Source organism: Vidua macroura, chromosome 3 (genome assembly GCF_024509145.1).
Source record: "Vidua macroura isolate BioBank_ID:100142 chromosome 3, ASM2450914v1, whole genome shotgun sequence".
Classification (NCBI taxonomy): Eukaryota; Metazoa; Chordata; class Aves; order Passeriformes; family Viduidae; genus Vidua; species Vidua macroura.
The window spans coordinates 50,148,985-50,173,501 of NC_071573.1; the positions used below are offsets into that span (position 1 = coordinate 50,148,985).

The 24,517-nt window shown below is 37.4% G+C and overlaps 1 protein-coding gene across 1 annotated transcript in view; it reads right to left on the minus strand.

The window, feature by feature from the left end:
• UTRN (utrophin) overlaps nt 1–24,517 on the minus strand; it is a 340,746-nt gene that overhangs the window by 68,878 nt on the left and 247,351 nt on the right. The window contains exons 55-58 of the mRNA XM_053972321.1: nt 18,094–18,223; nt 8,013–8,281; nt 5,781–5,927; nt 4,363–4,441 (exon numbers count right to left, since the gene is read on the minus strand). Coding sequence (XP_053828296.1) covers nt 4,363–4,441; nt 5,781–5,927; nt 8,013–8,281; nt 18,094–18,223 — 625 coding nt within the window. The remainder of the gene's footprint in view (nt 1–4,362; nt 4,442–5,780; nt 5,928–8,012; nt 8,282–18,093; nt 18,224–24,517) is intronic.

Consider the following 24,517-nt stretch of genomic DNA (forward strand, 5'->3'; position numbering starts at 1 on the left):
TTATGCAAATAAGATATCATCCACAATATCAGGAAGGCTTCTGCACATTGAGTTGAAAAAAGCATCAAGTCATACAGGACACTGCAACTCTGCCGATGTAAACATCCCAAGAGATAAAAAATAAGAAGTGTTCAGGCCAACAGGACTGTTGGTGCTCAATTAACAAATAGCTATTTACTGAAAAGTCATAGGTACACATATCAGAAATTACCAGACTAGTGCCTGGGTAATTAGGGTTCTAGCATGAAAAAACTCCTTGCACTAGTTTCCCTGTGGAAGCAGAGATTGCAAGAACAGGCAGGAACAAGTGATCACCACAATGAGATGAATTTACACTGCACACACACGGCAGCGCTTCTGACACAGAGTGCCTGCTCTTGGGTCCTAACAGACCCCATTTAGAGCCCTGGTAAAATGAGACACAGCTTTGATCCACACTGGATCTCAAGTAATTAAACTCTCAGTTAATGTAATTTTCTGCAAGCTTGGCCCTCTTTAGGATTTATCCCTCTCTGGAAAAAAAAAATCCACTTGAAAGTAACTCCTCTTCCCTAAAGACCTCTCTAAACTGCAGTGAAGCCTTACAAGCTGTATAAGCCCCATAGGCTATTGCAGCTACACAGAGATATGTCTTGCCCTGCTACCAGCTGGCTGGTGTCCAAGGGTTTCATGGCTGTGACCTCTTCCTAAACTACACAAAATATCATGGTTTATCATTTAAGAAATATTTATGTACTGAAAGGCAGATTAACTAGGAAGAATATTTCAGAAATTACAGGAATAAAGTAAACCACTTTCTTTACTGGAAACAAAAGAGAGAAAATTCTATCTTTATTTGAAGAAGGTAGCGTGCAATAAAGATGTAGGTAAAGAAAAAACATAGTAAAGGCTAAATGCTCAAACAGATGTATTATCTGCTAAAAATAATCCTTAGGCCTTCATAAATTAAAAAAAAAAAAAAAAAAATCAACCTGATAGGTGAAGGTTTAGAGTTTCATTCTCTAGTGTTGCAATTTGGCACCTATTGTGGCTCCTGTTCTAGTACATGAATTATGTCAGCTAAGTAAGAATTTGCTTAACGACAATTTATTTGCTGTGACAGCTGTAGATATTCTGCACTGACATAAATATGAACTAAACAATGTAATCAATTAAATTACTAATTATTATGGAACAAGTCATATTCTTTTTATTTGGGAACAAACTTTGTAAAACATTGCCAGCTCTCTGCTGTAGGAAAGTCTGGAATATAAGATTACCATTATCTTTTAAAAATCACTGGTGAAAACTGAACATAGTAGTTCTCAACTTGGCATTCACTTACAGGCCTGCAGATATTAGTATGGCTGAGAGATGCTTTGAGCAGGCCATTGGAGACATAAGCTGCTTGTTAGGGAACATGTTCATGGATTTGTCTTAGAAAGCATACAAGAAACATAACAGAGAGTAGTGGATCGTCAGCCTTGGGAAAAAAAAAATTATTATAGAAAAATCAAGTTACTATTTCTAAAGGCAGGAGGCAGCAAAAAGCAATCTCTTTGCAAGGAATAATGGATTATAAGGATTCTTCACCTTTATCTGTGTTAGGGATACATAAAATTTACTGATCAGTAACTAACTTGTAAAGTGCTTACCTTCCATCTCAAAAGCACTGAAAAACAAATCAACCAAATTCTGCCTTTCAATGACGGGAGGGGACAAATACCTCAGCAAAAAGAGGGACTGTAGATTGCAGTGGCTTACTAATACAGCTTTACCTCAGACTCCCAACACAGTACATTTTAAGAAGGGCTATTATATTGTTTGGTAGTCTTTAAAAAGTTTTTGAAGCCCTTTCATAGTGATGGTCTGCAGGAATCCATGCAATTGGTGTTCTAAGAAGTCAAACAGTAGTATCAAATGCTGCACTATGTCTTTTTAGTAAAGAAACATTTCTAGCCACTGCAGAGATGAAATCATTGGACTAACAAGGGTGGAACCAGGGTGCTGGATAATCTCATCTAGGCTCTGTTTCCCATAAAAGGTTGGACTACATGATCTTTTGAGGTCAGTCCCTTTCAAACGGGGCTATTCCTTCATTCTATTAATCTGATGAAACGGCAGAAATAGGTGTCTTGCTAGCAAAAATTCCTGATTACATGATAACTGGAATCTAGTCAGTTGAAAATGGTGTGATGGCAAGTTATGGTTCCTTGTTAGTATTTGGAGGAAGAGTAACAGGTAAGTGAGGTAAACTGAAAATAGCTGCTGTCAGATAAGCACAGATTAAAAACCTGCCCTCTAATTCAGAAGTGAAGCTTTGGAAATGAAGATTTGCAGAAGACATACATATATAATCAATCTCAGTCTTAGGAGTTTGAGATTGTTTTATTCAGACTACTACTCTATTTGTTCCTCACAGCTAGAAGTCATTTATTGCTGCTAAAAAGGTTTGAAATTTTTGATTTAGAATACAGTCTTTCAACCTGTCAGGATAAAGCCTTCAACTTTCCAGATTTAATGATTTTTTTTCCTATTATTATTTCACTTCTGAATTTACTGTCCCTGACTTACATTTGCCAGACACTATATAAAGTTGTAGGCATAAGTTCTTTAACTCTGTCTTGTTAAAGCTCTAGAAAATGTTTGGTTGTTGTTTTTTTTTTGTTGTTAGTTTTTTTAAGATGCTTTAGTTGTAGTTGGTGTGGGGAAAGAGGTTGCTTTTAACAAATGGTTTAAATTAATAACTACATATTATTTGTTTTTTCAAAACTGTATTACTTCGCTGTAATTCTTTGTGGTATCTACCAACATGGAAACCATCCTGGAAACTTCCCCTTTTTTACTTTGGTATGCAACATAAACTGAATGTCTCCTTAAGCCTGAAGAATATTCTCTAAACACAGCTGAGGAATGCTGATAAGGCACTGCATAGTCTCTGTGGACAAAATTCTATGAATGCTTTAACCAGCAACAAAGCCAGTTCACTGCTCAGACTTGTGAGCGTGGTGTTTTATTGCGGCATGTTGTAAGCCAATTCAAGGAAACAATCCAGGCCAAGACAATCAAAACCAGCCAACCTTTCCTGGCAAGTTTTACATGTGGACTCTTCCATTGATTCGCCCTCTACTAGAATAAGAGAGCTAGATTCTGAGAAACAACTTCTACATTGTTTCCTAATCTGTTTTATTTACAGAGACTAGACTCTCTAGTCTTACAACCAGTTCATCTGGCATTCTTCAGCAGTGCCAAAAGTAGCACTCAATCTGGAATCTTTCTAACAAGGTATTACATAGATGTACTGATCAGGTTACAAGTTTGAGTCTACAAGAGCTACAAAACCACTGTTGCAACAGTATGCAATATTTCTAATAGGGCTTTAAAAAAGAAATAAATCCTATACTTTTAACGTTGTTTGTTTGTTCTGTCAATTTAAAAAAAGGACAAAATGGCTCTAGGAACTGCTGGTTTGCATAACAGCTGTAATATTTTATATACACTTTTGCTTTTGGTTTACTGAAAAAACAACTGTCAATTCAAAATAAGAACACAGTTATAACATAAGTCAAGAAAAAAAATCAAGATTTATTTAGTGATTTAAATTATATGAGCTATACAGTGTCATACACTACTTCAGAATATCCACTCATTTTTATGTTGACTTCTCAACTCCTCCAATAATGTTATCTTTCTTATAGAAGCTCTCAGTTAAAAACTGGAGTGGTGATTGGGTTAAAATTCTGTCTCACTAGCTCTGATGATGGCAGGTAGGCTGGAACATCAGGAAACCAACATGTACCTCGATACCACAACCTATCTATGCATAACAATTATATCAACGCAGCTTTTGACTTCTTAGTAGATGTGAGATCATAGGCTTACACCTCTAAAATGTTTATTAAAAAGATGCAAGGATAGGTCCTGAGGAAGCAACACACGTTTGCTTTTCCCAGTCCTTTGCTTGGAGTTCCAGGAATGCATGACACGGAGCCTTTAAAAAAAGGAAAAATCCAGGAAGCTTTTCCTTTGTGCCATCCCAGCAAGTGTGGAAGCAAAAGGAAATGGAAGAAAGAGTTGGCAAAGGATGAAAAGATGTGGCCACGAGCATGCAAAGATTCTGGAACAGTCACTAGTCAGACACTGCAGCAGAGGACAAAGAATAAAGCAATGAGGGCACAACCATTTCAGAAAGACAGAGTGGGAAGCACACTAGTCAAAATGTCAATGAAGTTATGAAGATGAAACACCTCTACAAAAACAAGGACATAGATAATATAATGGAAGAGGAATTTCTCAAGCCATAGGCAAACATGGAGAAAAGATCAGTCAGCATTTGAGAAAGCAATCATATCTTACATGCACCCATTAATACAAGGAACTTACTGGAAAGAAAATGCTGTGATGAAGGTCCAAAATCTCGGTGTGCCTCCTGTAACTGTTTAAGGCGATCCTCTACAGACACCTACATATAAACATATACACTCAAAATCTACATTGCAACACCAAGGTCATGATAAGAAAATCACTTGCTTACATTTTTTCTAGTGAAATCAACTTGTTTGTGTGTCACAGCAATTATTTGACATCCACCTATTTAAGGCTACATATTTTTCTTTCATCTTAATGAGAATCATGTTTCTATCTTGCAGTGTTCTGGTGTGAGAAGTGTAGATCAATAATGAACAACAGTAGTTTCATGGTGACTACAGCCAGCTGCTGAAGTTTCTTATCTCCTCCAAACCCTTCTGTTGTCCAAATTCCCATAGTCAGCAGGTCTCAGTTTGATTGCATTGATCTCATGCTGCCTTTCCAGCACAGAACCATTTGGGAAGACAGTGCTTCACTGGCTGACATGATGCCCCTCAGTTTAATTGAAACTGCAGTAGCAGTACTTTGGTTGCTTGGTTAACTAAATTTGAAAGGACACACACAACACCCCCTCTGAAAAAAAGCCCAAAAACTGAGAAAAAAAAAAAAGAAAAGAAATCCCACTACTAAACTATATTAGGAAAGGAAAGATCTGATATAACACAGTAACAGCTTTGACTCTCAGGAGTGACTCATTCAAAATTACTGGCCAACAAACTGGTGCCTAGGTTTTGAAAATTCATTCCCACTACCCTCGTTAGAGATGTGATAAGCATTTCCTACAAAAATAAACACAAAAAAGGAGAAATTTCAAAAATTAATAAATGAACTTTTAAGTGATGTAAGAAACTTCATTAAATCATTCACTGTGAAACTAAGTATAAGTTTCAGCTGTAATCAGGCACATGGATTTACCTTTCTCAGACCATTTAAGTACAATAATCATAACTAAGCAATATGAATCTCTAAGCATATCCTCTTCTGCTTTTTACACTAAATTGCTATAGCATATATCTTGTTATAGCTCTACTGATACTTAAATCACTTTAAGTGAAATTTCCTACAGAAACTGAACAAAGACACCATAAAACAGCTTTCATACAAGCTGGAAACACAACAGGAATTTTTACATCAGTTTTTGGTGACACAGATTTATGCAGTAAAATCTAGTGTACCAAGACATACAAAAAAACCATGCAGCAATAGTTCCCACTATTTCCCAGAATTTAATGCAGTTTCCTGTTCAAATAAACTGCTGAAATAGATTGAAAGGAAAAGCTTTTGGCCAAGCTACAGCAGGAAAGGCTTTGGTTGCAGTGGTACTAACAGAATAACAGAAGTAATGACAAATGGTAATAAGTGAATCTTTTCAGAAAACAGGAGAGTGAGAAAAATCCCTCCCCCACACTTACAGTACATAATCAGAAGAATACCTGTAAAAGTTTCCACCGCATATTAAGATCATCCAGTTGACGAGACATTTTTAAAGATGGATAAAGGTCAAGTGGAGACAGCTGGCTGGACAAATCATTCACTGTTTTAACTTTTAAGTTGATGGGAGCAATTTCTTCTCTAAAAGCCTAGAAGGGTAAGAGAAACACACTTATGTTCAGTTGACATCTGAGCAGCACAAAAGTGTAAACTCCACATGGTGCTGACCAGCCTAATGTGGCAGTTTATGCTAAACAACTGCACACAAGTCAGCTCTCAGCAAAGTTCACTCACTTCAATATCCTTGTTATATCACTCATATCCATCTTTGAGGAAAAACAGTATGAAACTTACTGAAATGCCCATATGCAAATTGCACCCCTAAAATAATTTAATTTATTGGATTTTTTTGTGGCTCTGTATGGCTTTAGAGTTTTTCTTTGCAAAAGGAAATGCACAATGCTTATTAGGAGCTTTAGCAGCATAGGGCCTGCCAACAGCTCTTAAGAAAAAATTTGTTCAATAGCTATAGTCTTCAAGTATTAAGCAGCTGACAAAAATTCAATTTAAAAACTATTATTGAACTAGCAAAGTATGAAGGAATGTATATTCTAAGGAAAAATAGTAAAATGTTTTACCTGATTAGAACCAGAGAGTAAAGGTATTACAATGACTAAAAAGAAGTAAAAGGTTTATTGAATCAAATCGAACTAAATATAGTATTAAGACAAAATTGATGCAAGTTTAGTTACAGTTTAAAAAATGCTTCAAATGTGTCCCTTGCTGTGAGCAGTTAAGTGTTCAATCCTATAAACAGTTTGATTAAACATCATTAAACAAGCTGGAAAAAAAGTATTTTCTTTGGACAATTTAATTATTTACCTCCCTTCAATAATCACTCTCATTAGTCCAAGGAACAGAAAGAATATACTGTCAAGAAAGAAACACTGGGTTTCTGGACTGCCAGTAGGCCCCTATTCCTTCAGCAAATGTTACAGTTTCTCCATAGCAATGAAAATCTGAAAGACTTTGCTTTCATCTACTTTACAGAAGAAGCCATTAAAATGTGACAAATCACTTCTTAGCATTAGAACAAGGAGCTATTCAGCATTAGCTTCTTATTTCTTGCTTTAGTATCTATATTAAAAAATAAGAGAAGAAGGAAGAGATTCATTACTCTTTCCAAATCAACACCAGTCTGGATATTAACTCACCTTTGACTGCCTTTATTTTAAAGATTTCAGTTCCATTAACCTTGAAAGTAACAATATAATTGGGAGAATGAGGATGCTTACATTGCTTTGTGTGAAATAATGTAGCCCTGTGAATTCACAGACACTGTATACATAGAGAGAATATCTACAGAAACCTGGTTGCAGCCCATTTTATTCTTCTGACACCAGCACCCTATGCTGAAGACATGGATGGTCAGGTACACAACCCCAAGGTCTTCTAATGCTTTCTTAAGCTTAAAAACTGAAAATCTGGGTTTGTGAAACAGAAGCTTAGCAGTAAATGCCAAATTTGCTTGAAACAGCATACTTCTCTACCTACATGTGCATACCCACATGTTCTCTTGGAATCCATGATATTCACTGCACTATACTGTTTCCAGTCAGCTTTTCTGGACAATGCTGTCAGAAGATATTCCTTCTTGGGGAGCTTTGCATTACCAGGTCCCTACCCAATCCATGAAGTTAAGCAGGGGATGACTACTACTCATCAAAAGCAGCCATGCCTTGGGATGCTGAGTCCTGCATGGAACCCAGGCAGCAAGAACTGGTTTGCCCATAACAACATTATAGGGTAGTATGTGTTCTTCAGTTTGAAATAATCCTGGTGAGAAGCCAGGCTAAACTAAAAGCAAATGCAAATTTGCTCATACAAACAAAAATAGACAATAGACATGTTTAGTTTTTGAAAGTTAAGAAACATAAATGAAAACTATGTATTTATTTCTGTATGATTAAGAAAGCTCTGAATGTTTTTTTTAAAAAGAGAGTTACACTTGATGGCCAAACAGATCTGTGTGTGTATGTAATCCCAGCCAACACTGGGAATGTGGCCCAGCTCTGGACTTTATTTGAGACTTCAGACACCATCTTTAAAGACTTTATACTGCACATGAGAATTCCAGCATACAGTGTATAAATATCTAATATAACTAGAGGGACTAGAATGGAGAGGTATAACACACAAACAAACTAAATATTTTCCAGGAGTTCCACACTTACAGTAGTTTTCTCAATCTGATCTGGTAATGAATCTATGAGCAAGTCTCCTACAGGTTTCCAGCCATTCCTCACATTTTCAGCCTCCTTCAAATCAGCATCAAGGTCATCCATGGCACACTGAAGGTCTTTCAGTTTTTCTAATGCTTTGTCCACTTGCTTCTGCCAGATACTGGCACTGGCATTTAGGTTCTCCCATTTCTCTTTTACCTCCAATGACTGCTTACGCATGGCTTTGGCAACCTTCAAGGCTTTCTCCTCAGGGGTCAATTCTGCAGAGGGAAAGAACAGATATACTGTTTATTTCTTATTTTTGTCTAGTTAAACAGATAGTGCTCCTGAAATACACACTCAAGACAGTCAGTAAGTCCAGTGTCAACTGATTACTTATTTCAGCAGGTACAAGGTAGAATAAAGTACACCTTGCTGTAACTGAAATTAACCTCAATCATTCCTACTGACAACACAATTCTTGATCAGATGACAGGAACCTATTCCTGACTTCCATATATTATGATACCCACAAAGTAAAAGCAGCTTACTGATGATTTATTACTTTTGGAGGGACAGGGAAAGGAAATATAATATCGTCCTTCCTGGAAACTTCATTAGGTAATCTTTGCATCATTTCATGTAGAAAGAGCAAGGACAGTGCTGTGTTCCTGGGTCTCTTACCACTACCGTTCTCTGTGGCACCAGGATGTCTCTTCATAGTCAGTAGCAAAACCCAAGGTACACTTAGTACCATGGGGACCATGGTTCTGCAGCACTACATCAGTTTTTCTGTGTAAACACTGAAGTCCAAAAAGGCTAGTTTAAATAGCTTTTCCAAACCTACAAATATTCTATGAAGCTGTTGACCGAAAAAGAATCAAGCTTATGGTGTACTATTTCTCACAAATTTCAGGTTTATGTGTCTAGATCCCACACAACGCAGCAACCATGGAAAACCTTCAGTTTGAGACTGAGCAAGACCCAGACAGCTTGAAAGCTAAAAAGAAAATCCTAAAACATCCCCAGCAGGTCCTGCTGCCTACTGACCAGGGGGTCCTTGCTGAGAAAAACTCATGGGAAGCTTCCTTCATCAGGGAAGAGTTGCTTCAGTAATGACAAACAAACATAGCCAGTCTCAGAGGATTCCCCTTCTACATAAAAGCAGGCAGAGGAAACTATAATGCAAAAAACTGAGAACAAAAGAAGGAGCAGAGATGTGACATGCACTGAAGCTAAGCCAATTAGCCTTCTATTCAGTCCTATATAAAAGCCCTGGGAAAGGTTTATCACAGTACTCTTGTGATTAAAATTCAAGTGTTGTCTATGAATAAATTATACACCATCATGCAAAGATGAAAGTACCATTTTTGTCAGAAGTCAGATGAGACATACCATCTTCCATTTACTGATAGACTGTCTTTAAAATCATTATAACTGACTGAGCTTGGAGTTGCTACTGTGGTTGGAGGAGGGTGAGGGGGCAGCAGAAAAAATGGTGTGGGAGGGAAGTTTTTCTTTGCAAAGGCCAGATGAATGTCAAAGTAATGCACAGTTATGGTTGCAAAAGTTACCCTATTATGCTTCCTTGTATGCAACTGTTGTCCCATAGCACCCAATACAAAAAAGCATATTGTAAGTAATTAACACAAAATAAAACATTGAAATATACTCCAATTTGTTGAGAAGTCACTTTTTTACAGATAAAAAAGTAACAGGGAGTTGTTTGGATCACAACCAGAATTTCTGCCCTCCAATTCCACATATTTGTGCTGTTTTTTCTTTTAAAGTTTTTTTTTTTTTTTTTTCAAATCTTAGCCTATATAAGTCTTGATATATGCTAGACTATGACCTCTGGAAGAGTATTCAACAAGACAATCCAGACACCATCTGGGAAAAAAAACCCACCAACCAAATGAACAAAAAAATCGACCCACAGTGCAAATATAATTTGTATTACAATTGTTGATATAGGGAGGAGAGGGTGTTGCCCAAAAGCACAAGCACCTTGCTGGGAAGTGGTTATGTAGGAGAAACAGCAAATGAGGAATGGTAACCAGAGCACAGTGGAAAGCAAGAGTAATCAACAAGAGCCAACAGCATCAAGGGAAGGGAGACACATACCCAGCCTGTGAGTTGTGGTGCATGTTTTGACCTCAAAAGAGGGAGCCATTTGAAGAAAGAGTGCAGCTGAGTGTTACAAAAGACATTTTAAACTTACCAAGTGTCTTAGGTCAATAATTAAGTGACTTGTTTGGTGTCATAAACTATTACATAAGAGCACTGCTTGTGTGCACTCTGCCTGTAAAAGCAGAGATTGTACCTAGGCTTAGGGACACTGCAGTGGCAAGAAGATATTGCAGAGGAGAAATTTGGAATGAAATGACCATGAAAAAAAGCCCACAATGCTCAACTAGATGCAAAGAGATACGAACTACATATGTAGCTCTGGGATACAGAGATGTGGCAATACTGACACACCAGAACAAAGATGAAGACCAAAGTTATGCTGTGATAAATTGCACCTTGTCTCTGGATTTACAGCATTTCACAGTAGAATAAACTGCATTATAGCACAACATAATTTTGGAATGATCTTTACCCCAAATTCTTCAAAGAAAATATTTCTTTATTTCTTTTGAAAAGAAATAAAGCTCATGCTCTAAGTAAAACACTCTTCAAGGAAAAAAAACCTTTTACACAGAAAAGAGCAGCTACAAAATGCCTATGTAAAGACATCAAAGAAGTTGTTACCATAAGTACTTTTTGGAATAATTCACCTTTGAGAATAATAATATTGATGAATGAATGGGAATTCACTACAATCCAGTGACAAAGGGACTGTGAAAAATCTAGAAGTCAAGCTGCACTGAAAGACCAGCATTTAATATTACAGGTTCTCTCACAGGCTGAGGTTTCCTATTATACAGCTTATAGGTTCTTGGCAACCAAACCTCAGAAGAAGACTTATAAATGAGGATTAAGGGAGCACCCAGAGGTGGAATACCTTACATAAGGTAAGGCAATACTGAGCTTCATTGAAAGGGGACAGAAAATTGCAGACCTATTGGATAAAGCCTCCTCTGTTGGTACCTTGAACATGTGAATACAGGAGATACTATAGCCGAAACTGGACTAAGGCAAAGTTCCATATATGCAAAGCTGCAATCCACCATTTTGATCCAACATCATGCAGTCACATCATTCTTTATCTATTGTCAGAGTCAAAACCTGCCAATTCTGCATCAAAGAGTAGAATGTTATAAGACCTGAGCAGGTGTAAGGTAGATTATTAGCCAGTTAAAACGATCAGTCACTTGACAAAGAACATGTGGAAAGCTTTATAGCAAGAGCTGAAGATCTTACAAAACTCTTTGGCTTTCCTTAAAGGTATTGACACAGCAGATCCAATGAGTGCTCCGTGCTCGAACAGAGGCAATAAGAAAAGTGGCTGCAGCAATAAATGGACTGGATGTAGCACTTGGGGATAGGTTCAGGGGTAGTTATGGGGGTGCTGGGTTAACAAGTGGATTAGATAATGCTGAAAGTCTCTTCCAAGCTTGATGATTCAGTGATTAAAAGAGGGGGACAATAGCCTGACTTCATCTGGCCAGCTAAAACAAGACAGCTTTACTCACAGAAGAACTAGTCACTTATTTGGGGATGGGAAAAAGATTCCAGAATGACTGGGGTGATACAAGTATCCCAACAGAACTGAAACTCAAAACATGTTTGAAGACCATTTGTCAGTGTTACTGTGCAAGGATATCTACTACATATTGTATTTGAAAAATATTAATTCATTGCAAGACTGCTTTATTTTTCTTTGGAAGTGCTTATAAATCTTGCACTAAAAATACATTTACTAGGGAAATAGAGCAAAACATGTGCTTTTATGAGCTATAAACCATTCAACATATATTCATTTAAGAGAAATACATCTTGTATAACTTTGTTTTCCATCACAAAAGCCCAACTTATTAATGAGCAACACATTATTCTCTTTTCAAGCAGAGATCACATTCTTCAAGATACTGGTTGCATAGCACAAAATTGTAAATCTCAAAGAAAGCGTCTTAACAGTAAGATTTTTCTTCTATTAGTCTGGAATTCATTTAACCAGCCTGTCATTACACAAACCAGCAGACAGGATTACTTTTTGCCGCGAAAAAATTTTACACAGTAGTCGTTGCTCTTTTGTTCCTACTTTATATAAAGTATTCTCAATCATCAATTTGATCGGTGTCTTCCCACCCCTTTTTTTTAATGGTACTTATTACATTATCTTCACTTCAGCAGCTACTCAGAGAGTAAAAGCAGCCTATATTCACTGGGCCATCTGTTTACTAGGGAGGACAGATATCAACTGACCTTGCAGTCAGGGGAAAAAAAAGTCCTCTTCTGCAGTGAAAAGAAAAAAACAGCTTGATTTTAATATATATTTTCTGTCACAAACAAAGCACTGAAAGCTCCAACAGCTTTTCTGTGTCTCTAGCAAAGACTGAGTGCCATAGAAGGAAAACTTTCAGGCCTGAATTGTCAGCATATAGTTTCCTTGCATGCTTACATATAGAAATAATACCAGTGAAGAAAATTCTTCTTGCTTAAGATTTTATTTAAACTATTTGGCTGTAGCAGTTTTCATTCCAATCAACTGACCAATCCTTATTATGTAGCCTAGTGATCGCTTTACATCTTGCCAAAATTACATTAATCTCCTCTCATTTCTGTTAAATTCTTAACCAAACATACTGGAACTGGAGATGATTTCATGTTGCCTCCTTCTCACATGATGTCAAACATTGTCTCTTCCTTGGTTCAATTAATCTTTGCAGTAAAAACAAAGGATGGCACAGCACTGTGTTCATTACAAAAACTTTCAGAGCATTAGAATAGGCACAATGGCCCATTATCAAAATCCTACACAGATGATCCAAAAGCTATCATTGCATTATGAAGTCTTCAGCATTGCTGCAGAGAAAGCATTGTCTGAATTTCTAACAACCTTGACAGAAAATTTAGTCCTGATGTGATGGGGACAGGAAGTTTAAGAATACGCAGCAGTTGGTTAAATGTAAACATGCTTCCCACCCATAGAGAACACACTGAATTTCAGGTAAAACTGGGGCACAACAGAGCCTACAGGTCAAGAATGAATATGACTAGGTTTATATCCCAAGGTCCTCATGAATAAAAAACCCCCAAACAATAAACCAATAATAAAATGAACCATTTTCAACTCAGGTCAGCCTGTTTCCATTAACATCCTCTAAGTTTGCACTCCACAACACTCAGCAAGTGGAAACAATTTCCTTGAGCTTTACTAATATGGCTCTGAGCAGACAACCACGTAGACCCTACAGGAAAAATTTCAAAGCTTTACCAAAGTGGACTAAACTTGTAGGGTGACCAAATGATCTAATTGAAAATGAGAGAGAGAAGTATTCTATTATTCTCTCATGGGTAAATGCACATTTCTCTTATCAAAGGAAGAAACTCTTAAAAGTCATGAGTGAATGAGCTCCAACTAAAACAAAAGCAGCAATGTTGAAAATAGCGTAATTAGTTTCTGGATATGATTCCACTGACTTCCAGTGGGCTACATCATCTTCATTCTCCTAAGCACTTCTAATTTACAGTCAAGACTTCATAGTCAGTCCAACTGCACAGCAGAGGAAAAAAGAAATCCCAGTAGTGTGATAGCTAGAGAACAAACACAAGTGATTGTGAATAGAAATTCTGCCTGGTATATACCTGTTATATATTAGAAAAGAATAAATTGCCTATTTTCAGTGAGATCTTCTTTGCAAAGGGAAAAATTAGGCAGAGAAATTTACCTAAATGTCAGTGGTGGTAAGCAAAAAAGTTTAGCTTTTATTTATGCCTGAAACAGGTAAATATATTGTCCCTCTACAAGTTTAAATAAAGTATTTACATACAATTCGTTGATACTTATTAAAATATTTATTTTATAACACAGATGTGATTTATGGGACTTTCTATTCAATTAATAGGAGATTACAGATGGTAAATACTTATTTTTAAATGCTGTGTTTATCACAACAACCTTTGCTACAAAATAGCAGCTTTTAAAGCTAGGAATCTAATTGTCTTAAGAAATTTACTAAAGTAGTTAGACAACACTGCAGACTCCCAGCACCATTCACTATTACAATGAGAATCAGTGTAGTGGCCTGTGATGGCCTGCTAGGATGTTTCACTGCTTCAGTGAAAATATAAGGACAGAATTTCAGCAAAGCTTTACCCTGGGGACATAAAATATGAAATCTGCTTTCCTTTGTCTTTCCTATGGCCTGTAACTTTACAGTACATGGAATTAAGAAGCTAGCTGTAACTATGCCATAGAGAATTATAATTAACATTTTTAGATCAAAGATTTCTTCTATACTATGGAGAAATTACAAAAATGCTAAAAACATAAGCATTTTCAATTTCTTTTACCTGTCCATCCATAAAATTCAGCAGCTGGCCTGCTGGCTTATCAATCAGCTCCACTCAGATGCTGAGGCAGCTCTAATACAAGACTGTGAAGCTTGCTTTTATTTGATGGGGCCCGCTACAGAAACATGGCAAAACAAAAGCAGAAAAAAGACAGATGGGAGATATAATTGACTAAGAAAGTAGTTTCCTGGAAAATAGAGAACTCTGTCTGAATGTGCCAGTTACTCTCTGGTACCGTAGAAGGCCAACACAAGAAGCATAAGGTGAAGATGGGGAAAGAAGAAACCGAGGCTTACTCATAACCTGAAACTACATTATTGTCATATGTTTGAAATTAACAAAACCATTACAGAAAAGAATGGGTTATCATAAGGCATGCTGTAACAAATGTTCTCTTTGGATGGAACAATGAATGTGTGTATATATATGCACAAGTCCTTCAAATAGGTCTCAGTCAGACCAGTTCAAAACTGATTCTGATCAGTTTTCTCCTAGATCGGTCTCATTCTTTGCACTTGCAACAATGCCCTCCCTGGCATGAAAAAACCTGTGGTGAAGGAGAAAATTATCAAAAATATCGATTAAAAAATAGATTCAGAGGTTGAAGAAAATAGAAAACAATTTCACAACCTTTATCATCAGATTAGCTAACCATTCCCCCCAAACCACCCCTTCCCTTATACAAGGTAAGAAATAACCTCAAGAAACTGATTTCCAATTAATGCAAGTTTGAGTTAGCAAAATAGTTTTGCTATTTCTATTATAGAACCAGACAAAGCAATGTTCAAATCAAGACTGTGCAGTGTTGACTGTTTGTCAATATTTTAACAAAACAGACTGTCAGTTTAGAATCCATAACCACACTCCACATTTATCAACATGGACTTCATTGAAGTTAACAAGTTAACTTTAATCAACTACAGAGAACACCAGTGACCAAGAGCCTGACAGAAAATAAAAAAAATAACATCTTAAAAGCAAACTAAAGCCCTCACCCTTCACTGATAACAGTTAATCTGAAGAAAAATTTGTGTGTCCAACTATCTTCTAGTTCAGAGATTAAGTTTTCTGGAGACTGGTGGCATCAGTTGTCAGAAAAAATTTACTAGACTTACTCTTAGGTGAAAATTAACAGCTTATTATATATATATGACCTCAGACAGAATGATTTAAAGTCAGCTTTTGGCCTGAAGGTCTATTAATCTACAGAAAGTGCAGGCCTGTTCTGCACACAGGGTGTGAGTACCCACTGCCAGCAGTGAGAGCTTCACAGGGGTCTCTGGGAGAAGAGGCTGGGGCTGCCCAGTGCCAGGGACAGCAGACTCCAGTCAACTCACCGTAGGACACACCTGAGGCCCTCAGCCACACTGGTGGCACCTCAAGGAAAGTGCATTTAAGTAACAGAAAACACCAGAGAGGAGGAGGAAACTGATAGTAGAAACAGCAGAGGGAACACCGAAGTCAGAAGAGGAGGAGCAACCCCATGGTAAGGCAGATTTTACCCACAGAGCCAGCACACAAAGGAAAGGCATGAGAGGAAAGAAGCAGGAGAATGAAAGAAACTGCTAGGCTAACCATGAGTCACCACCTTCCCACCCTCTCATGCCACTTGTTGCCTCTCTGAGCATAACTGGCATCACAACAAGGCAGGGAAGAGACAGGAATGAGGGAGTCAAGCCAAATCTGTGAAAGGCAGGAAGAAAGCTGTGGTTTTAATGTTTGTGAGGTTTTTTTCCCCCACTATAAACCAACTTAGTATTTAATTATTTATTTTAAATGACAATAAATAGTTTGTTTTCCCCAAGTTAAACCTGTTTGGTCCACAACAGTAGTTTCTATGCGATCTGCATCTGTGACCCATCTGATCCCCATCCTGACCCATGAGCTTTCTCACTCATGTCCTTCCCATCTCCTGCCTCCCTTCCACTGCAGTGGAAAACATAAGTGGATGGGTGGGAGTTTGGCTGGTAGTCAAGACTAACCCATCACATGCTCAAAAAAGGAAGTCCGTGGAAGTACTGAGTGTGAACAAGAAAGAGGAAAAGAAGTTCAGTGCACATGTATGAGGCTTCCCAGTCTGAGCATATGACTGGTTTTCAAATACGATGACTAGACAAGAGACATGCATACATCACTTGTAGACCATGGATGTTATTGTGATGCAGTTTACCATGGTCATCAAAGTCCCTGTTATACTGTTCTCACTGCCATTAGTATAATACAAAATAATAATAATTTTCATCATAATAGACTGGATAGCAAGAATTTATGATGCATCTGAAGTTTGCTCTTGCAGTTTGCATCCCATCAATCAACACTGACTAGATCATAGATATCAAATCCTGTTAGAAAATGAACATTTTGCCTTGGTAATGTTTTATGTACTGGCATCAGTTGCACTGAGAGGTTCTATGTTCTTTGAGAAGAGAACCTGCAATTTCAAAATTCTGTATGAAAGAAGGAACAAATATACAAAGAGCATCCTTCCTTTTCAACTGCAAGGTTGCTTTTGATTTAGACCAACTAAAACAGTAAATGCCATAAAGCAAATGGGTTTGAGAGTAAAGAGAAACTGAATATTTTCAGCAGTCAGGAGCTCAAAACAGAAGTAAAGCTAAGGTACCAGCAGCACTAATCAATGAGATAAAATATTCATTTGCTTTAATCACCAGCTATTCAAACTTTGTGATAAAGTTGAACTAGGGAATATGTAACCACTTCAAAATTTGCACAGAAATAACACAAAGTATGGATGCAGGAGATTAGTTGTTTCCACTGAACAAATTTAAGAAGTTTGCAATGGAGATGTATAAGATAACATATAGAAATAAAAGACTAACTCCTGATAAAAGCAGATATATTGTAATTTTGTAAATTATACAGAACAGTAAATTGTTCACACCTTACAGTAACTCATAGTTCTGCAAAAGCAGATTATTACATTTTCCGAGAACAGTTCTTGTGTAACTAAAAGTAAGGCTTCATAATGCTATAGCTTATACCAGAGATATAACTCACAGAGATAATTTCCTATTTTGTGGTTGTGGAGGAGTGGAGAAAAATTATTAACTTCTTTAGGTCTCTGACACTTAGAGTAATATCTCAACAAATACTATGCAAAAACAGTTTCTAGGATAGCTGTGGTTCCGTTCTTTAGCAATGATTCACTTAATATTCAAATCTTTAGGATTCTGTAATGACTGCCTTCCTAAAGCTGATTTATTTTACTTCTAATGAGATACACCACTAAATATGCTTATTTCTATTTGTGGAGTAAAACTTTGCAGTAGACATATGGATGTTTGAATGGGAATCCTTGAAGTACTATTCTGACTACATTTAAGGTATGTATATTACTGTGTTAAGAAAAAAGAACAGAACTATCATTAGTATTTTGAACCAAAAATTGGAAAAGGCAGAAGAGATGTTTCTAGTTCTTCCATTAAAATGTAAGTACTTACAAAGCAGAGAAGTAACCCTTGAGTCTAAAACATTGAACTAAAAGCCATCAGGATTCCATTTAGAAAATTCTGAGGTCTGAGGAAGTAACTGGGATATAAAATATGTACTAGAGACAAGCAAGTCCTTTCTCTCTTTTTTTGACCCTCCCCAGCCGTGATTATTTTCTGACCTGTTTTTGAATGCAAGCTCCTCCTTGGTTCCTCAGGCCCCTCAATTGGTTGGTCAGCAAGGAAAACTCGTGCCTGGTCCACAGCGTTGAGAACGGTTTGCTCTTTATCCTTCAGTTCACGCCTCAGTGCCTTTTGGGAAGGGAAAGAAGAATGCATTTGTAACTTGACTTTGTGAACAAAGTTTTCATCTCTCATCTCTCCAACCAGACCTGCCTAGTGAGTGAGTAATAGCCAATGTTAACCAGACTGCAAGATAAAAATGCAAATTTTACAAAACAGAAGGAGTAAGAAATTGAGACTGGAAGGGTAATTTTTAGGAAGTTGACTTGAAGAAAGGCATACAAGAAAGGTGATGCTGATAAGTTAAAAACACCTAACAACTGAAACTACCACATTAAAATTCCATTAGAAAGTAAATTTAATGGGTTTTTTACTTTCAATAGGATTGCTAATATATAGTAGATTGCTATAATAGACTGTTTACTTTTTTGATAGCTGGAATAACAGCAAATTGCATCTACTGAGACTTCAGAAAATTATTTTACAAATGCTATGATGAATTGCAAAAATTGTTAACATTCCTCAGAAAATGAAACATCTTGTTTCTGTCCGCTATTTACTAATATTTTTAAAATTTAGAAAGCATGTATCAGTGTCATGGTTGGACACTGGCGCAATGCCAGCGTCCCCATGAAAATGCACCTTCCCTAAATAAATGCTGTGAGATGTGATCAGGAACAGAGCAGAGCAGGCCCAAGCTTAATAACAAAGGGAAAAAAACTTTATTAAACTACTACTAATACAGAAAACACATAAACTAAATCCAGGATGAAGACCTTTTAAACCACGCCTCCTCCTCCCAATTCCAAAAACACCCAGCCATGAAACATCACCCGGGATTCCTGATCAAATTAACACCCTTCAGGTAATCCATAATCAAACTATCAAGGGAGAGAGAAGTCTCTCTTGCACCACAGACCCCCCCCCAGGAAACACAGCTGCCCCCCTGTGTTTCCCTGTCACACATGGCAACCGCCCGGAAAAAAAATCTGCCAGTGTGACACTCTCCATTCCATGTCACAGTGCTCTCACCACCGTGTATGGACAGACTGCTCATAGGGCTTCTTTAAGGATGCTTTGCCACGGACCCAAAATACAACAGTTCAGTTTCTCATCCTGGGACTACAGTCCCCCCCATTTTCCCCTGGGGCCGAGGGGTCCAAAAACAGGACTCATCTTCTTCCCGAAGACAGAGGGTATCACCATTCCCTCCTCAGCTTTCTTTGGTTCTTGCCACTCCTGTGCTGCTCGAAGCTGAAACAGGTCTCCCTGGGTCACCACTGCATCCCCCTAAAATGCAGTCTCTATTGCAGGAGATTTTGGTTCAGTCTATGGCTAACAAGAAAAGTCCAGCCAAAAGCTACTTCATCATCTTCTCCCACCTAAATATTTCTTCTTCTAACATCTCAGGTCCCGGACTATCTCTCTTCCACTACAAATCAAGGAGGAGTAATACTTTTAAAAAAGCCCTCATTTCCTGGAAAGGGTTAAACGTTCAGACTCCCTGGACGGCTGATATCTCGGTCCAGCGTTCTGTCTCCCACGCTGGACATTCCCCCCCCTTCTCCTTCTCCTCTGCCAGCAAATTTCCAGGTGCCGCCAGGCTCTCTGTCTCTTTCCCTCTTGGGTGGGGGGGACAAAGGCATCTCCACTTCTCTCCACCCTTCCGTCCACAGGAGCTGGCTCGGTTCCAGACCCTCAGCCCCTCGGCCTACCCGGACAAGGCCGCGTGGCTTCCCCTCCCCCACCCAGCCCGTGGCTGGGCAGGGGAGAGCCTGCACTCTCTGACGACCGGAACCAAAAGAGACAGTTCTCCTGGGAGTTCTTGCTTTTAACCCCCTGTGTTCTCAGAGGCGTGTCCATACTTTCAGTGGTCACTCCAGGTGCCAATACCCAAACCTGACCACTGATTGGTTTGACCCGACTTCCTGGAAAAAATTCACTTCCATGTCAAACCACGACAATCAGAAATTTTATTGTGATAACACACTCTGAAAAAGCCATCTTTTAAATTACTCAAAAAATATTTTGATCTTTATTATGCAAAAACCCTTTGAAACTTATATACAGGGAAAAAATCAATTTTTATGTAAGATTTTTTCATGGTGGTGGAAATAAATTTCAGGATATTTTTCTCTCCAGCACTTATGACTTTATTAAAGGGTTAAGTGTTACCAATCTTTTTTGAAAAAAAGGTTATAAGTAGTCAGCTGTTATGTTTCTTATGAAGCATTCCCTTCCAGCTTAAAGCATAAATCTGTCCCACCTAGAAGGAAACTGCTTTTCCTGTTTTATTTGTGTTCTTTTCTACACACAGAAACACAAAAGAAGATAGTTTAAACATTATTAGAATGCTATTTTTATTTTTTACAGTATATTTTTTATTTCTAACTTACAAGTCAAGGCTTATTTTGCTGTCACAATTTGCTAAGGCCCCATTCCAGATCAAAAAAAGCAGTTAGTGCTGACAACATTATATAATAAAATGAGTGTTCTACTACAGAAAAGTTTGAAAAACAGATACCATAAAAGCATCACAAATGCTGTCTTATCATTTTCATGACTTAGTCGCTTGATGCCACAATCACAAAAAACACCCTCATCTTGACTTTATCTTAGCAGCAGGCATGATGTTATTATTTTTCTTCCCTCCTCCCCCACTTCATTCTTTTATCTTCCTCATTTTTCCAAATCCTTCCATTCTACTGCTTCAAATAAAAATCAATAAAATAAATAAACAAACATGTAAATAAATAAATAACCCCAACAAAAACTAAGCACTGAAGAAACAGTAACCTCCATTACATTTAGGGACTTGCATTAGACAGTCCAACTTTCAGTAAGCATTAACTGTTGTATTTATACAAACACTCCTCAGAACAGTGTTCTCTGTATACTTCTGAATAGCAATAATATTCTTTGTAGGATTCAGTACGTACTACATGTAGTAAGTAATGAAAATTACCATTTAAAAAACTTCTTTATTAAAAAAATATAAATACAGAAATGGAAGTATTGTAAAAGCAACATTCCTGAAGAATCTCTTCAGTTCTTCACAGTATGTATCAATACTTTAATTTCACATTACACACACTAGAATAAGACACTTTGAATCATCCACAGTTGACAAATCATTAAAGCATTCTCTACACAGGAATTTGTTTCAAGAAAGAAGGAAAGCAGTATTTATGGCTCGAAAAATTCCCCATTTAAAAGAGACTTTTGGTTAGTAGAACCTGTGTGGATGTATCAGCAAAATATAACATATTTTAATTTCAAAAACTTTGTCAGAAACAGAGGGCTGATTAATATACTTTGAAGTAGGGAATATTTCTAGAATTACTTTTCTCCCCTCCATATAACTTCCAAAATATTTCCAAAGCATCCAAGAAAAGGGAGGATATGTCATATTTTGAGTGTTGCAGTGCGCAGCTACGCAAACGGAGCAAAAGGGCTTTGTGAATTTCAGATGGGAGTTTCTATTTCCTAAACCTAAAGCTGGAGTTTCTATCCTGTAATTTTACGTGTATTCATCCTTCCCCCTGGAGTTATTCCCATTGGATTTTACCTATAATGTATTCACACTGGGCATTGTTCTATTGGTCTCACCTTACCTCTTATTTTTCCCTATAAAACCTTTGTCTGGACCCGAGATCGGGGTCACTTGTGCGTGCGGCAATCGGGCAAATACAACCTACTTTGGACTGCACAACAAGTGCCCACTCTCTTAAATCTCTTTATCCCGGTCTTGCTCGCGCTCTCTAAACAGCTGTGTCTGTATCAAACGAACCTGCAAAGGTGTTTGTCGCTTCTCTCTCTCTCCAGCGGCTCCCGGAAGCGCCTGGCCAGCGCTCCGGGAAAGAGTGCCTGGGTGAAAACAAGGAAGTCGGAGAGAGGAGAAAAGAACGAAAAGCGACATTTGAGTATGCTAATAAACTCCAGCAGTTAGAAACAATCTAGAGATGGATCTCTTTTGCTCTCTCTTGCTTACCCTCACATAGTGTGTTTCATCAATTTCTCCTGACCTTCAATAAAACTTAATCAAGTTTGACCTAAGAGACCTTGGATTTAATTCTCCAACATCCCTGCCATTGAAGTAGCTCAAATGGAAGTTGACAACACAAAGATTTTTAAGAGTTTGGCCCATACAGCTCATCAGCTATAAGTCATCCATGGCAATCCTTATCAATATTTTTGATAGAGAACTCTTTTAGCATGAAATAAACAGTACACTGAATAATACTACTAAAATCATTTAGCAGTAGAGTAGCTTGAGCGCACCACAGACTTTCTAGATTATGTTTTGGTTTGGTTTTTTTCTTATACCACAAGTGTAAAAATACACTCAGACTTGCATAACCTTTTCTTAACAATATTCAATATATTTCTCTGTGTCTCTCTGCCAGGAAACAAGAAGAGCAATGAGACTACACAATGCAAGGATAACCAAGCACACCAATGATACTATGTCTTGTCCCAGCATACCTCTGCAATAGAACAAAAAAAGAAACCCACTAATAAATCTGATCTTGAGCTGAAATATCATCTGTCTTGAACGGACAAAATAAAGATTTCATTGGAAAAATCATATCTAGAGGAACACTAGAGAGTAAAAGTAAATCATAAAAAGCCCACCAAGAAACATAAAACCTACAATACTAAATTTGATTATTTTAAATATTTTTATATAGTAAGAAATACAATCACAAATTTTAGTGGCTTATTTAGTTTTTCAAGAGATACTCCTCCAGTGTCTATTTAGAATGGATATGCCTCCTTCAGTAGAAAAGGATATTTACTTCATTCTCCTTTTGTCATTAAGAACTAAAACAGTTAAAACATTTGTAAGCATTGAGTGGAGCACAGGTTTTAGTAGAGGGTGAATTCCCCTCCTGTTGCTGGCTATGTGTTTCAGGGAGGAAATTAGGAGAAAATTGATAGTAGAGTTTTGGTATAGATTCAATAGTTGAAGGTATGGCAAAGAAAACCTTGAGAAGTATCTCAAAACTTGTCACTGAAAACCGCCCACTGATAAGCTAAACACATGGATGCAAGTATTTTTTGAGTCCTGTTAAGCATGGAGATGTGAATACAAAATGAAAAAGTGAACACTGAGCACAGAGATAACACATTTATTTTGCCCACACTACGCTTTTTTATGTTTACAAAGGCACAATAATATTTTAAAGTTATATTGGTCATACAAAAAAGAGCTGTACACAACTTGAGCAGTAATTCATACCACTGCACTGTTGTATGATTGTTTCATACAACAATTATAAATTGCAAAATTACTCTATACTTTAGGTAATGGTTTAAAATTAAAGCTTCACTTCCCTCAGTAACCTGACAGACCATTAAATCCAATATCTATGGTTTACACAGTTCTGTTGCATTTGCAAATCCATTGTTACTTCCTACATAAGCCAGGACATGCAAGAGTCCCGGAAAAACCAACACTAATTTTAAACATTCTTGATTCTTACAAAAGAGGGGGGAAAAAAGCCCTGAAAACTTAAATCTGGCATGCTGATGCAGTGTCAACACAAACTGCTTTCATAGCTGACCCTAAACAATACTAGCCAAAAGTACTTTAAAAAAAACTGCTTTGAAAAAAAGTCTTCCACTGGTATATGGACATGTGCTTACAAAACTACACTCTCAAAATATTTTATGCAGCATGAGACAAAGCAATAACTACAATCAGCACTGCAGCATTCATTTTGCAGGTATGAGGTCTCAAGTTAGCCAACTATGGTGGAGTAACCCAAGACCCCACTAACACAATCCTCCTCTCAGGGAAGAGAACAGAAGTGCCTCCATGATTTTCAACCATAAACCAGTGATTTATTCTCCATTTTGATTTGTTACTCTTTCAGTGACTTTGAAACATACATTACTCCCTTTATAACTCCGGAAATGCAGACAGATAGACCAGTTGTTCTGTTACACCAAGATAATCAAACCCATTTGCCCTTTCTTCATTAAAGATGATCTGATTTCTAATAAAAAACCCAACTCTTCTTGTAAGGTAAGATTTTTAAAGGAAGTTGCTTAAACCAGGGCATTATAAAATTTCTGTTGGGAATGCTTGGCAGCTGAAGTCTTTTCCACTCTTGAAAAATTTAAAAGCTACGAAACTTTTGCTATTGTGATTTTTACACTGTTTAGTGTATCCTGAAAGTATTTCCTTCAGCTGCACCTTAAAATTGTTTTTTAAGCCTATAAGTGGGCTTCCAAAATTACTCACTGTTAATTTGCAGTCTCTTTTTCTCTTTTGAATTGTACAGACTTGTACAGAATAATTCAAGGATCAGATCTGCTTAATAGTTCCAACAGATGAAGGCAAAGCTAATTTCAAAG